At 44.8% G+C, this 14,923-nt stretch overlaps 2 protein-coding genes across 2 annotated transcripts in view; both read left to right on the top strand.

Moving 5' to 3' along the window:
• Positions 1-4,654, top strand: part of LOC109755591 (ADP-glucose phosphorylase) — a 6,171-nt gene extending 1,517 nt beyond the window's left edge. The window contains exons 2-3 of the mRNA XM_020314492.4: positions 3,749-4,039; positions 4,241-4,654. Coding sequence (XP_020170081.1) covers positions 3,749-4,039; positions 4,241-4,501 — 552 coding nt within the window. The 3' untranslated portion in view covers positions 4,502-4,654. The remainder of the gene's footprint in view (positions 1-3,748; positions 4,040-4,240) is intronic.
• Positions 4,655-10,617: 5,963 nt separating this feature from the next.
• On the top strand, positions 10,618-14,243 carry LOC109755590 (bisdemethoxycurcumin synthase). Its single transcript, XM_020314491.4, has 2 exons — positions 10,618-13,011; positions 13,110-14,243. The coding sequence occupies exons 1-2, from the start codon at positions 12,813-12,815 to the stop codon at positions 14,114-14,116; spliced, it is 1,206 nt and encodes a 401-aa protein (XP_020170080.1). The 5' UTR covers positions 10,618-12,812; the 3' UTR covers positions 14,117-14,243.
• The last annotated feature ends 680 nt before the right edge of the window (positions 14,244-14,923 follow it).

Below are 14,923 nucleotides of genomic sequence, written 5' to 3'. Positions count from 1 at the left end.
GGCGATTGCCTGGCACCATTTCCCGTTGCTTTATGTCCCCGAAAGCCAGAGATGCCACCTCGAGGTGGGTTAGGCGTGTGCCATTGAAGATACGACGCTTCCTCTCCTTCCACAGGTTCCAAATAGTGTAGAGAAGGTGCCCACTGCGTCGGGACCGCGATTCCCTGATTCCATTGAAAGCATGCAATCCCACCAGTCGGAGATGCCCCCAGGGTTCGGGAGAGTTAGGTTAGTCGTAGTTGCCTCCCCAGACAAGGACTTAATATGATTCCAGGCCGCGACCGCAAAAGGACAATCTTTGCAAAGGTGAGCCGCGGTCTAACTAGTAGCGCAGTTCAAGAGCTAATAGCCCAGTATGTATATGCTTAGTTTGGAGGTTAGGCTGTAGATTGTTTTGTATACATGGTGCATACATGTGCCTTTTGGCAGCGCAGTTCAAGAGTAATAGCCCAGTATGTATGCTTAGTTTGGAGGTTAAGGCTGTGAATTGTTTTGTATTCTGGGGGACTTTCTGTGGGCCTGATGTTTATGTCAAAACCTTTTTGGTATTACTACAGAAATGGACAAGAGTCATGCACTTTCTACTGGAAGCTGAACAACAAATTTCCAATCCTGTCTGTTCTGTTTTGTTTTGTTTTGTTTTCTTTATGCATTTCCATAAGATTAGACATGTTTTTTTTTTTGAGGAACCAGAAGGAGCACTGCCTTTTTGGTATAGAAGAAGTAATAAGGTAACCCATGTACAACGTGGTTTGACACGTTTTTGTGGGGAACATGTGCTGAAACCCCCAAATAAGGAAAAAAACTCGACTAGTCTATGCCCTCACCTGGCGGTTACCTGGCAAACGCCATTTCCCGTTGCTTTTATGTCCTCGAAAGCCAGAGGTGCCACCTCGAGGTGGCTTAGGCGTGTGCCATTGAAGATACGACGGTTCCTCTCCTTCCACAGGTTCCAAATAGTGTAAGAAGGTGCCCACTGTGGCGGCGCCGCAATTCCTTGAACTCCATTGAAAGCATGCCATCCCACCAGTTGGAGACGCCCCCAGGGTTCGGGAGAGTTAGGGTAGTTGTGGTTGCCTTCCCAGAAAAGGACTTAATATGATGCCAGGCCGCGACCGCAAAAGGACAATCCTTACAAAGTTGGGCCGCAGTCTCCGGGGCCTGAAGGCAAAGCATGGGGGTCGTGAGGCCATCCCTTAACCGCCAACATGTTGGCCGTGAGACTCCTGCCGTGGAGAGCAAGCCAGGAGAAGAGTTTGCATTTTGGCTCAGCATGGGTGGACCAGATCTATTCCTTCCAGTAGCAATTGTGAAAAGGCAGGCATCACATGCTTCAGCTGCCCACGTCCGCTCCAATTATCATGCCAGAATAAAGCCCGTATATAATTGGCGTTGACAGCGCGATGTGAATCCACAGAAGGTTGAGGTGACTGCGGCGGGTTATAAATGATCCCGTATGAGCCGTGTCAGCAACTCGGCCAATGGTTCCTTTCAACTGGCTGTTTGAAGTTAACCAAACCGTAGTGGCGGTGACTTGTGCACCTACCCATTGAGCCATCCAATGCAGACGGCGGCTGATAAGACATGATAACTTGCCTCCAATTTGTTGGAAGAAAACCGGGCTACCCAAGCAGTGACTTGCTCATACTCAATAAACAGCTCATGCAGACAGGTGCGGCCCGGTGTGCCCATTTCCAAAGGTGTTGGTAGTAGAAGCCCAGAAGAGATCCATATTTGTCGCAAGGGAGTAAGTAGCCCACCCATGGGCGGTCGGGGTCAGTCCATTGCAACCAAGGCCATCGCAAACGCAAGGCCCTGCCAAATCTGTCTATGTCGGCAATACCCAGACCACCCAGCCCCTTTGGCCGACACACAGTTTTCCAATTCACGAGTGAGTGGCCCGCCTGAATGTCATCACTGCCATCGCCATGCTAGACGAAAATGTGCGTGTTGATTGACAAATAGTGAAAAACTGCACTATTTTCAATCAACATGTCTAATCAGCCCCTTTTGACAAATAGTGCAATTTTCACTCAGTGTGTTGCTCTCATACTCAGCTCTCTTTATTGCACTGCAACACAACATATCTGTGCTTATAGGAACCCCTTAGCTGATTTGAAGAAATGTCAATTGTTGGTAAGGTAATGTCAATACTTCAGTGGCTTGTTTCAACTCTTTGATCATAGTTACACTAGCTAAGTACTCGTACGTTGCTATGGAAGTTAAATGCTCATGCATTGGTATTGAAGTTCTTGTATCGCATAAGTTGTTTAAACGCTTCGTTATAGTCCCTAACTCTGTGCATATAAAAATATTACTTATTTGTATGCAATTATTTATATATATTAGGCTATTCATAGTGGTGAGCTAATTTAAATTAGTAACATGCATATGTTACTAGTCTATGTTACTAATTCCGTAGTGGTATGTGTGATAACATAAATAACTCATTTATTACTTTGTAGTCATTTTTATTTGGGGGCGCTGTGTGATGGTAACATATTATGTTACTCCATTTGTCTCTGTCATTTTTAATTACTTGCCAAATCATTTTTTGGGCAAGGGGAAGCGCACCGGGGCGGGGAGGGTTAAGGCTGACGGAGACGCGCCGGCGGTCAGCAGACGGGCTGGACGCCGGAGCCAGAAGAGGCGCCCCGCCGCCACCATCCTGGGAGCCGGCTCGGGCTTCGTCAGCCGCTTCTCTGATGACGGCGAGGTGGTGGGAGGGTCAGGGAGCCCCCACCGCCCCCCCCCCCCCCCCCCCCCCCCCCCGGCGACCGCGGTTAGGGCTCCCCTGCCGCTGCAAGGGAGGGCGAGGGGGGGAGGGGGCGGTCGCGTAGTCTTACATGCATGCGCCGTTTGCTATTTGTGCATCTCTTTCTGTAAAACGCATATAAATGCATGTTATTGTGTATTGAAAGACGAATGCCGAGAATGTGCAAAGTTAACACACCATCAATGGTGGCTGCCTCCAGTAAATGCAAAACCATAATTGGTGCACAAGTGTAGTTGGATGAATTTCTCCTTGCGTTTGATACTTAAAATGAGGACGAATGTGCTAAGCTGGAGGCTATATTGTTACTTTGCTAGAGAACCATGCTAAACTCTTACCTTCACTTCTCAAATATTCTTGGCTTTTTGTAAGACTTAAATGTTTCATCTTCTGTACAGCATCACTTGAACTCAAATACGAATGAAACCTGCTTATTAATTAAGTGCCACACTGGCACCCTGATGAGTGCGGTGGACCTGGCATGTGTGTGGGCTGTAGCCCGTGAGGCTGGTGCCGTATGTGGCCAAGGCCCTGTGTGTGTGCGGAGGATGTATCTAACACTTAACCCCTGTATCGGTCGAGGCATGAAATGAGTATCATCTGATCTCTCTCGTCTCTGCTTCTTCTCACCTACTTTCTCCCCAAGACTCATCTCATCCCCTTCCCCAATTTACCCAATCCTCTTGTGCGATCCCAATCCAACAATTGGGTTCCTTACATTAAGGTAGCCCTGAGGTAGCTCCAACTCTTGCTCATGCATTGGTACTTAAAAGATGTCCGGTTTTTGTCCTCAAATTCATATTCCACTGTCTATTTGTTGGTGCTGTTGTGGTACTGTAAAAATTACCAGCATGTAAGAGCCCTTATTTCTATGTTTAATTAGCTACTTGAGTTACTTCCTTCACTGTAGCTCGACCAAATTGTTGCTAAATTCCTCTTAATGTGCTGAAAATGTCCATTTTTGGAATTTCATAGGTGTTCAAGAACCAGGGGGCATCTGCCGGAGCTTCAATGGCACACTCACACAGCCAGATGTTGGGAACTCCTTTTGTCCCTCCATCTGTTACCTCCCGGCTTAACTGCATGAAGGAGGTCTTCGAGAGGTCAGGAAAGTGCAGCCTCTGTGTGGTTCCGTCCAAGGATATCTTGGTCAGTGAGACGCACAATTTTTCTGCATTTGTCCCTTTTGCAGCTTCTTATCCATTTGAGATATGGATCGTTCCGCGGCAACATAGCTCCTACTTCCATGAAACAGATCAGGATAAGGTATAAATTGCTCCTGAATCTGTTTGGTCTTCCATTGTTGTATAAACCATGCTGGTTTAAATCACATTCGTCTGCAGAAATGGAAGTGTAATAGCCTGAAGTACGAAAATAAATTTCATAGAATACACAGTTTCTCCTGCCACCTGGCTGAGCTCATTGCCCTTTTTATCGCATTATAAATGATTGCTCTGTTGTCCACAGGTATTGGATCTTGCGGGTCTGTTGAAAAGCATGCTTCATAAGTTGTGTAAGCAACTCAATGATCCCCCATTCAACTATATGATCCACAGCGCACCGTTTGGACTCTCCTCATCTTGTCTACCTTACACGCACTGGTTCCTCCAAATAGTGCCACAGTTGAGTGTAATCGGTGGATTCGAGATGGGAAGCGGGTGCCACATAAACCCAGTTTTCCCTGAAGACGCTGCAAAAATTCTGAGGGAAATCGACGGCTCAGTATAGTTCGGTACTTACATGTGATTTGTTTCTCAGTCATGTAAAAAGGAAGTTTGTATGTCGCTAATAATCTGAGTGGACTGTTAACTTTACGTACTGCTGAGAATTTGATCAAACCTGGAAGTTTTAACCTTACTAACGTTATTCTGTTACCTGGAAGGGTGGTCTTGAACTCAAGTTATCTGAGCCTCGTACCGAATTGGTTGTCATAGCATAGCTATGATCCAGTGTTCATTGACCTGATGGTACAACTATAAACTACCCAAGATGTTCGGCTGGTTCCTGAAGACACGCTCAGAGCCAGGAAGGGTAGAGCACTTGTATTGTCGAACCATAGTTTTCTGAAAAAACAACAGGCCATTCCATTGATTTCCATTAAAGAAACCGCTAGTCTGCAAAGTTCAGTACTGAATCAGAGGTTATGAAACAATATTGTTTCCTCCTTTGTCCATCTACAAATCACGTGAAACAAAAGTTCTTAGCACTTGAAATGATGGCTTGTACAACCACATTTGGCCTCTGTTATGCAAACTAGATGACCCGTTGCGCCAATGGCGCAAAGGCCGAGTGTAAGCCAAGTATTGGAAGAATGTGCATTAACATATTGTTGTTTGAAAAGATCATGATACTATATGCAGCAAGCAAGCGATAGTCATACACACACGATTGTCATGATTTGTTTTACATAAGATAAAAAATGATGCACTAAGTCATGTACGAAAGGATTCTTGTGATCTGTTTAGATTGGATAGACAATCATGCAGAGGCTTTTGGACGTGCATTTGAAGACAAAAGCATATATTTCTTTTATCATAGTTGTTACAAAAGCATACCACACAGCAGCCTAAGCAGCAAATAACCGATAGCTAAATGCATAGGATGGTCTTAGGGGATTACATAAGATCCAAAAGGATGATAAACACAGAAGTCTTGGTAGCATTTATACTAATATTAAGTTATATAACAAGGGGCTTTTGCAGTTTGCTTATATTGAGTAGACGATCAGGCGCAGTCCCTTGGAAGTGCATTTGAAGACAAAAGCATATGCTTGCCCTTTGTTCATGCTAGATGACCCGTTGCGCCAATGACGCAAATGGCAAGATCAAACCAAGTATTCAAACAGTGCACATTAAAATATTTAAACACAGAGAGATACTTAGTGATGATACATAGTGTTCTAAGAAGTTTCGGAAATCCCTTTTGGAGCTCGGCCTCCGGTGAGGCCTCCAAATTCAAAATTGAAATTTCATTGAAATTCATATTTTTACATTTCAAAAAATTCTAAAGAAAAATATAGATATACATGAAGGTATAATACACATGTGTGTAAATTTTCAGTTCAAAATACACTGAAATAAGGGCTGTGCAAAAAAGACAAATCTCAGGCTATTTAACACATGATACTATTCATCTTCCCATGCCATGAATTTGTCTTTTTGTATAGGTCGCAACTCAAGGTATTTCATCATGAATTTTTACACACATGTGGGTTACATCCTTACATACATGCATTTTTTTTTCAGAATTTTTTGAACCATAAAAGTTTGAATTTGAATTTTTCAAGAATAAAGGCCTCCATGGAGCTCGGCCTTCAAAACGCCTCTCTCAAGAAGTTTATGGTAGATTATTTACAATGTTATTAGCAAGCAAAGTACATAGCCAGAGATACATCATACAGACTATTGTGGTTATGAAGTGGTGAACATCAGATAGTCATCGCTGCATGTGCCATTGGTATTTAAAATGACTTCATCGTCCAGGCAACTCTTCATTGTCTAAAGCAGAAATTCCTTTGATATCATTGACCAAGCTCCAATAATACTTGTTTGTTTGTTGTAGAACATAATCTGATTGTGTAGTTGTATCACTAAGATAGCATATCTTATCTGTGACAAAATATGATTCGGATTGTTGTGTTTGGGTGTTTATCCTACTGTGAAGTTGCTATCTATTACAGGGTAAAGTTCCTTTGCTGCCATGCGATCTCCACTGAGAGTACTGCACCAGCTATTGCTAAAATAGCCTGTTATTCCTTTTTCTCTGCTGATGCTCCAGAGACTTATATTTTTGCTGAACCAGCTGTAGTTTGTTATAGCTGAGGTCTTGCAGAACCTTCCCGTAAGAGACTTCAATGTACATGAGAGTTTAGTTGCCAGTCGATCTTCAGCTTCTTTGAATTTACCATACACATAGATGGATATCGATTTCCTGGGAAGTCCGTTGGTGCTTAGATGGATAGAATTGAATGGTTGCATCAAGACCAACCGTCCTTGCCTTTTGTGTTGAGTACACGGCGTTTGGAAGGCCAATACGCTGCATCATAGCGTCCAGAAGCACTTTTGTTGGGATATGTATGTATATTAATTTGATAATTTCTAGCAAGAAACACAATGCTCATAGTAACTGAATGATATGTGTCGTGTAGCTATTTCTAAAGAGAATAGCAGGAGCTTGAACATGTTCTACTTGTACTATTTGTCAAGCAGCAAGAAAACAGGGCATCAACAGGTGTGGGATTATATTTAGAAAGTATACACAGTGGTAGCAGAACACAAATTTCGTTCTCTTGTTCTTGATGCTACTGTATTTATAAGATCAGGTTATGGAAGTAAATCTAAGTTAAAATCATTCTTTTCTATGATTCTGACGGAATAACACTACCTACCTATCACCCTCTTTCCAAAGTAAGCTGAAATTGCTAGGATGAATCAAACAGCATATTGATGTGCCTTTGTTTATGAAGCAAAATTTCCTCTAGAAAGAACAATGGTAGAAAATGGAAATAATACTCAAGCAGCAAGTAAATAGGAGATCAACATGTGTGACCATGCACTAAATTATTATTTAGGTGTTGAGCAGGAAGCATACACGCAACAGGGACCGGTAGTTTAACCAGAGAAGGAACTTCATTCTCTTACACTTGATATGATAGCATTTATCAGATCAGGTTATAGAAGCAAATATGAAGTACCATCAGACTGATGTCTGATTCTCAATGAACTACACTTCATACCCACTATTATTGTTGTCCATGTGGAGCAGGGCTTGTAAATAAACGTATATATTGTTGTAGTCAAGTTAACTTGAATTAGCTAGGATGAATCAGACACTTTTGCAATTTCCATTAATAGATCAACAGGGTAGTCATCCACATGAGAGCCGATCTATTCTTGTTAATAATGAAACAAATATCAATTTCAGTCACGGAGAATAACTACACAGCTGTATTTGTCTCAGAAGTAGAACTTTTCTATTTTGACCATGCCTCTAGGAAAAAACATTGGCTGGAAACTGAAATAATACCGTGCTATTGGTCAAGGTATGTCTGGAAGCGGGCGAGGCAGCTTGATTTGGTGATGATTCACCCGAAGAACTGACCTCCCGGCACAATGCGTAGAGGGGAGGGAGCTGACCTTGCGGGTGAGGAAGCAGATCTTGCAATCGAAGTCATCTTTCCGATGCAGAGGAACACTGGCGATGGAATGGAAGAGAGAGGGTGGGTGAGAAAATGCTGGTGCATAGAGCGGAGAAGGGAATGGATAAGGTCAAGTCTTTAGCAATTGAGCAAGTGGAACAACCTCGCCTTGTCCAATATCCCGTTCCGGCCCATAACACGGTATAAATATGAATTGGAACAACCAAATTGTATTAACAAAAGAAATCATGACGCTTACAAAGGTTTATAAAATGCAGTAATAAACAGGATAGTAAAGTTTAGTCGGATTTTTAGAACATAAATTTTTATTGTTATTAATTGTTAGTGACGGCGTCTGAATGAAAGAACGATATTAGCATGTTTGCAATAAGAAAGTGGAATATGTAATCACATTACATGGGAAAACTGTGATATAGAACATCACTACGACAACCTTGCTCATATGTTTCAATCAGTACAAAATATGTGCCTGAAATAGATCAACTTTGATCATTTCCTTTCTCTCCAATGTTGTGCTCCTCTTAGCTAAAGTAAGTGCATGCAACTATGTCTAACCTCTTAAGTTACAAAAGAATCTACATTTGAATAATCCAGTGGTTATATTCAACTTAAACTCGGAATTGTATGCATGATATTTTGTAAGAATATCTATGAGATAGAAGTAAACAGTTATATTAGCAAACTGGGTGACATAGTCAATTGTATCCCTGGAAAATATATTACGATCTCTGAACTACAGCAGCGTGCAAACAGGTGACAACCAACGAAGGAAGCGGACACTGACAGAAATGACAAACCCAAGTCAGGGAAGGATGATAGTCGGATAGATATCTCATCCCTGCTGCAGCTCATCTATGTTTATTCAAAAGCAACAACTCATTTATATATATGTTGTGCGCCCAACTCTATCTCAAGCATTGCCCGCTGCTGAACATACACATGAAAAAGCTAAAAATGTTCTCATTCTTGTTCTGCCTCATGCAACAAACCTGATTAACCTACAACTCAGTATGTAATTTATGAAAAGGAAATATGGGGAATGATGGGGGAAGAACAACCTGGTGAACAACTTGAACTGATACTTTAATTCATTGTAGGACTACAGTTGCATAACACGTCGGTACATTACTGGGCATTACCGTGTTCCTATGCAAAACACAGTAATAAAGAAAATTATGAGTGAAAGATGTGTTCCATGTTGCTAATCACAGACATTGAATGGAGTAGGAACCAAACCTTCAGTGGGTCAACAATTTTGATTCTTTTTCTTCATCTCCCTTTGAAGCATTAGCACAAGACTCAGAAATAGAACCATATTTTCTCAGTGCTTTGAACCCTAGTTTCAGAATGATTCTCAAAATATAAATGTCTGTAGACCAACAAAAAAACAAACAGCAAAAATTTCACTATTGACGGAGGCTTCTCTACGTAAATCAGGGCAAATCCAAATCTAATGTATAGAGAAATAATAGAAAGACCAAACTCTGCGGCTACTGTTTTAATGCACAGTAAGCCGTATCTTCTATAAAAGTGTCCTGATATAATTGGTAATGAATGATTGGTAACCTTCCTATTTTTTAGGAGATGTCAACAATCAAGTTCTACAGAAGACTTGTATACACCTAACTACAGGAGGTACTGTAACATCCCAAAATTCTAAATTTTGGAATGTTATAATAAATAAATAGTTTTGATTGTTTGTTTGATTGTGGTGTGGTTGCTTGCGTGAAATTGAGTGAAACTCGAAACTTTTTGAAAGTTAAATAAGAGGGAATAAAAGGACTTTCCCAAACTTTCACCTTACATTTATGACCTCCATGAATTCAAATTTACTTCAACAAAAAAAACTAGAGAGAAGATGACATGACTTCTTCCATTTAAATAAATGAAAAGGGTTGTTGAAAATATTTGAATTTCATTTATAACTATTTCAAATTCGAAAACTTTATGCAACTCAATGATTTTCATGAGAGAAGATAAAATGACTTCTTCAAATGATATGAAATATGAGTTGGGAGTTTCAAAGAATCAAATTTAAAGTCCCTTTGAAATTATTTTCAATTTGGAGTTATTTGGATTTTATTCAAATTATTTTTCTCCAAAAATAAAATATATGGAAATTAGGGTAAAATGATTCGCTAGAGTAGAAAATTGGAGAAAAATGAGTTTGAAGTCATTTTGATATTTTTAAAATATTTTATTTGGTTTTTGAATAAATCAGTAGCACTCTTTGTTTTATTTAAAATTTTGTGGATTTTATTTGACGATAAAAAAATGTTCATGTTGTAGAAACTATTTTTCTGAAAATTTTGATATATAATATGCCTATATATCATTTATTTTTTATTTGTTGTTTATTACTATTTTGTCTGTGAATTTGTTTTTTTTAAACAGCGCGCCCCAGGCCGAGCGCCAGCCTGTCAGCCCATATGGCCTTTCGGCCTACCGCCAACTCCCGCGAGCGAAGCCCCTTGGCTTTGATTGACCGAGCTCTCCCTCCCTCCCTCGCGGTCACTGCCATGCGGGGCCCGCCCGTTCTTCTTCCCCGCGCCAACGGGAGTCCGGCTCCCGCACAAGTCGCCGGCGCCGCCGTGTCCGACTTGACTTCCACCCCACGCCGCCTTGCCCCTCCCTCACGAAACCCCGCATATTTATAGCCCCGGACCCCGGCCTCTCTTTCCCCTCAAACCCCAAGCCCGAAATGACTCGAAGCCGGCGCCGCGTCTCGTCGGAGTTCCACCGCCGCCGAGATCCGCCACCCGCTCGTCCGCGCTCCACCGTCGTCGATGACCGAAGCCGCCGCCTCCATCTTCTTCGTCACGTTCCACCGCCCCTCCCCGAGCTCTCCGCCGCCCTCGAGGACCCCGGAGTCGCCGCCTCCGTTCAAGCCGAAGCCGCCACCGCCGTCCTCCTCGCCGCCCACAGCTACCGCCGCCGCGGTAACGCCCCGTCTCCCCTCGTCCATTAGATCGTAGATCTAGAGCTAGGATTAGATCACGTTTTTTTTTCTTTTCAAACCGTTTTCTGTTATTTAGTGAATGTTCGCTAGTTAAGCCTCTGGAGCGAACACTTTCATCGCTTAGGTCTCTGTAGCGAACGTTCGTTCGGTAGAATTTTTCTTTTTCTTTTTAATTTCGGCCAGGGACCCATCCATGAATATTTTATTTACAGATTAGTTCCTGATTTTTAAACCTTCGCTAGTTTTTGCTCGCTTGTCCAAATCCAACAAAACCAACGCCCACTTCTTTGTTATGATCCCCTCTATCCAGAGAACATATAAAATCAACTTTTTGAAATTTTAAAATTTGAATTAGATCAAATTTGAATTCAAACTTGTTTTCGCTATAACTTGAGTTTTATAACTTCGATTTAATTGATTCTTTTTGCTAATTGAAGCTCTTGACCTAAACTTTCTGATAAGGCCAAATTCACCTAATTTTTGGTATTGTTAGAAATTGTTTTCTGTTGCAAGAGTTGTTTGTTTGTTTTCGAGGTTTTCCGAGTTCTTTTCTTCATTTTTTTTGCATGATTGCTTATGTGTGGTTACTATTGCTTGCTTACGATAGACTGACCGGAGTGTGACGAATAGAACTATCAGGAGTTATGAGTGCGATTCATTTTCATCAACAGTATAAGGCAAGTTCACACTTTGATCATACCCCTTTATTACCCAGTTTTTATGCATTAGATTCAATCCTCAAACACTGTATGGTTAGGACTTGATAACATGTGGGTATTGGAAAGTAGTTGATGAGGTAGAACCGATTGCCTTGCATTCAAACCTGGGTATTTACTACGTTATGCTTACTGCTATGCTATGCTCGTAGACGTAGATTGGTTTGAGAGAATTCATGGAAGATTGTGAGAGATTATTGTTAACTAAGGAAAACTTAAGGTGGTTATTTTAATACATATCTGGGTGGATTGGTTGAGGCACCCAGGGGATACCAGTGGATTGCCCGGACACCTGAGGAATCCAGTGTTGTCCAAAGAGATCCCGAACGGCACGAACAGCACGAATGGCACGTTACCGAACGGCACGTTACCAACTCACCGTCAAACCCTCTCCCGACGTCGGCACCAACGTCCTCCACAACGCCGTCTCATTCCCGACGCATTAACTGTCCCCAACTGCCACCTGCAATACGTCCGTAGTCTCGCATCTCCGCCTGATGGACGAGCGACGATAGCGAGAGCGCGCGAGCTCGTCCGCGCCTGGTGATTTTCGAGGCTGCTTCCTTCTTTTCTGTCGGGTGCCCTCATCTCCGGTGTCTAGTTCATCACAGTAAGCGCAGTTTCATTTTCTTAGATATCACATTTAACTCGGAGGCATCATACATGAGCCAGAAGTCAGCGGAAAGTATGAGTTTAACAATTGATTTCCTGTTGCCCTCCTAATAAAATACTACTAGCATCCATCCATAGCCGCCGGGCATATCATACTCACTAACCGAAGAACGCCATTAACTACTTCCGGACGACCAGGCCCAGTCTCATGGTCACAGAGGAAAGTCAATGCCAAGAATGGCAATGGAGCCGTGTCAAACGTCGATTGCTGGAACATGACGGAAGTCCCACAATACGCTTCCGCTCCTGCAAAACACCAATTTCCGGTGTGCTGGCGGGCGCCGCAAAAGTATACTGTGGACCTCTTCAATCATCGTCATCTCCCCGGGCGCCTCTCATTGCAAAGCAGTCTTGACGATCTACAGAGCATACAATTCTACAACCAAATGCGGTACGCATACTATATATATACAGGTAGAACTCCATCGTGGAAACATACTAGGCAAGAAAGGGAAAGAGAAATAGACAGCGGAAAGTTGCCTCCATAGTGGAAACAGGCTAGGCGTGAGAGAGTTCAGTTTTGGCAACCACAGCATGGGAAGTGTTCCAGCAGCCACCCCCAGCGTGCGCGAGATCTGGCGCGCGCAGCGCGCCGACGGGCCGGCGGCCGTGCTCGCCATCGGCACGGCGAACCCGGCGCACTGCGTGCCCCAGGACGAGTTCCCGGACTTCTACTTCCGCGCCACCAACAGCGACCACCTCACTGCCCTCAAGGGCAAGTTCAAGAGAGTCTGTAAGCATGCCCCAGCTTTCTTGATCATCTTCCATTTAGGACGTGTTTGATTGGACCATTAACTAACTGTTTGTTTGGTTGGCATGCGTCGAGCGCAGTTCAGAAGCTAGGCGTTGAGAAGCGCTACCTCCACCACACGGAGGAGCTGCTGCGCGCCCACCCCGAGTTCCTCGACGACGAGGCGGCGTCCCTGGACGCCCGGCTGGACATCGTCGCCACCGCCGTCCCGGAGCTGGCCGCGGAGGCCTCTAAGAAGGCCATCTCCGAGTGGGGCCGGCCGGCCGCCGACATCACCCACCTCGTGGTCACCACAAACTCCGGCGCCCACATCCCGGGCGTCGACTTCCGCCTCATCCCGCTTCTCGGCCTCCGCCCCTCCGTGCGTCGCACCATGCTCTACCTCAACGGCTGCTTCGCCGGCTCCGCCGCGCTGCGCCTCGCCAAGGACCTCGCCGAGAACAACCGCGGCGCGCGCGTCCTCGTGGTCTGCGCCGAGCTCACCCTCATGCTGTTCAACGGGCCCAAGGAGGGCTCCTTCGAGAGGCTCATCCACCAGGGGCTCTTCGGCGACGGCGCGGGCGCCGTCGTCGTCGGCGCCGACCCGCTGAGCCCCGTCGAGCACGCCCTGTTCGAGATGGTGTCCGCCGCGCAGACGGTGATACCGGACTCCGGCGACGCCATCACCATGCACATCACCAAGGGCGGGTTCGGCGGCAACATCTCCACGAGGGACGTCCCGGTGTTCATTGGGGACAACGTCGAGCGGTGCCTCCACGACTCGCTGGAGCCGCTCGGCATCGGCGCGAAATGGAACGACCTCTTCTGGGCGGTGCACCCCGGGTCGTCTGCCATTCTGGACCGCATCGACACGGTGCTCCAGCTCGAGCCGGAGAAGCTGGCGGCGAGCCGCCGGGTGCTGAGCGACTACGGCAACATGTTCGGCGTGACAATTATATTTGTTCTCGACGAGCTGCGCCGGAGGCTTAGGGAGCAGGAAGGGGCCGGCGGCGCGCCGGAGTGGGGTGTGGTGATGACCTTCGGGCCGGGGCTCACCGTGGAGACGATGGTGTTGCACGCCACTGGGCACATGCATGCGTCCCCATGAAGAGGAATTGACACTGGATTAAGAGGTCAATTCGTTGTATCAGTTTGCACTTATTTGGCACTGTTTGAAGTCGTTTACCAAAACCATCCTTACTTGAATGTGTGCGTAATAAAGTCAAAGTTCAATAGTTTCAGGATCTATTCAGTCTGGACTCTTTTTGGAAAAAATCACCATGTGTTGATTAAGAAACGATGATACTATCATTCGTGACAAAATTCTTCATGACGGAACATCCCCAACAAGCACTCTTTCTCTACTACTTAAAAAATACTCCCTCCGTTTTCAAATATAAGTCTTTCTAGAGATTCTAACAAGTGACTACATACGAAGCAAAATGAATGAATCTACACTCTAAAATATATCTACATGCATACGTATGTTGTAGTCCATTTAAAATGTCTAAAAAGACTTATATTTAGAAACGGAGGGAGTAATTAACCAACTCGGTTCCCACGATTATAGGATCGACGAGGCGATCAAGGAGGCGACGAGGGTTCCCTTGCGCGTCGCCGGTGACGCCGCCGGTTCCCTCTCTCTCCGTCAGCCGCTCCGGCGGCGGGAGGGAGGGGGAACCTCGGGTCTGTTCGCTAGGTGGGTGTGTGGTAGGGTTAGGATTAAGGGAGACGTTGCCGAGTCCGTTGCGGTGGTGTCGCGTCGGAATAAGTTTCTCCGGGCTCCGTTCGCGGTCAGGCGAGGCTTTTGCCTGCGTCCAGGAGCCAGCGGGGTTGGGGATCCCCGTATCTCGTCGAGGTCGCGGGCTATGATGCCCGGAGGTCCATCGGCACTGGCCGTTTGGGTCCTCAGATG

This window comes from Aegilops tauschii, chromosome 6, assembly GCF_002575655.3.
Source record: "Aegilops tauschii subsp. strangulata cultivar AL8/78 chromosome 6, Aet v6.0, whole genome shotgun sequence".
NCBI lineage: Eukaryota > Viridiplantae > Streptophyta > Magnoliopsida > Poales > Poaceae > Aegilops > Aegilops tauschii.
This window is presented reverse-complemented; position numbering and strand designations above follow the sequence as displayed.

Bases quoted from the DNA above. Each gene is read 5' to 3' on its own strand.
- LOC109755590 (XM_020314491.4), top strand. From the start codon at position 12,813: ATGGGAAGTGTTCCAGCAGCCACCCCCAGCGTGCGCGAGATCTGGCGC. The intron at 13,012-13,109 runs GTAAGCATGCCC...CGTCGAGCGCAG, and splicing joins GGGCAAGTTCAAGAGAGTCT to TTCAGAAGCTAGGCGTTGAG.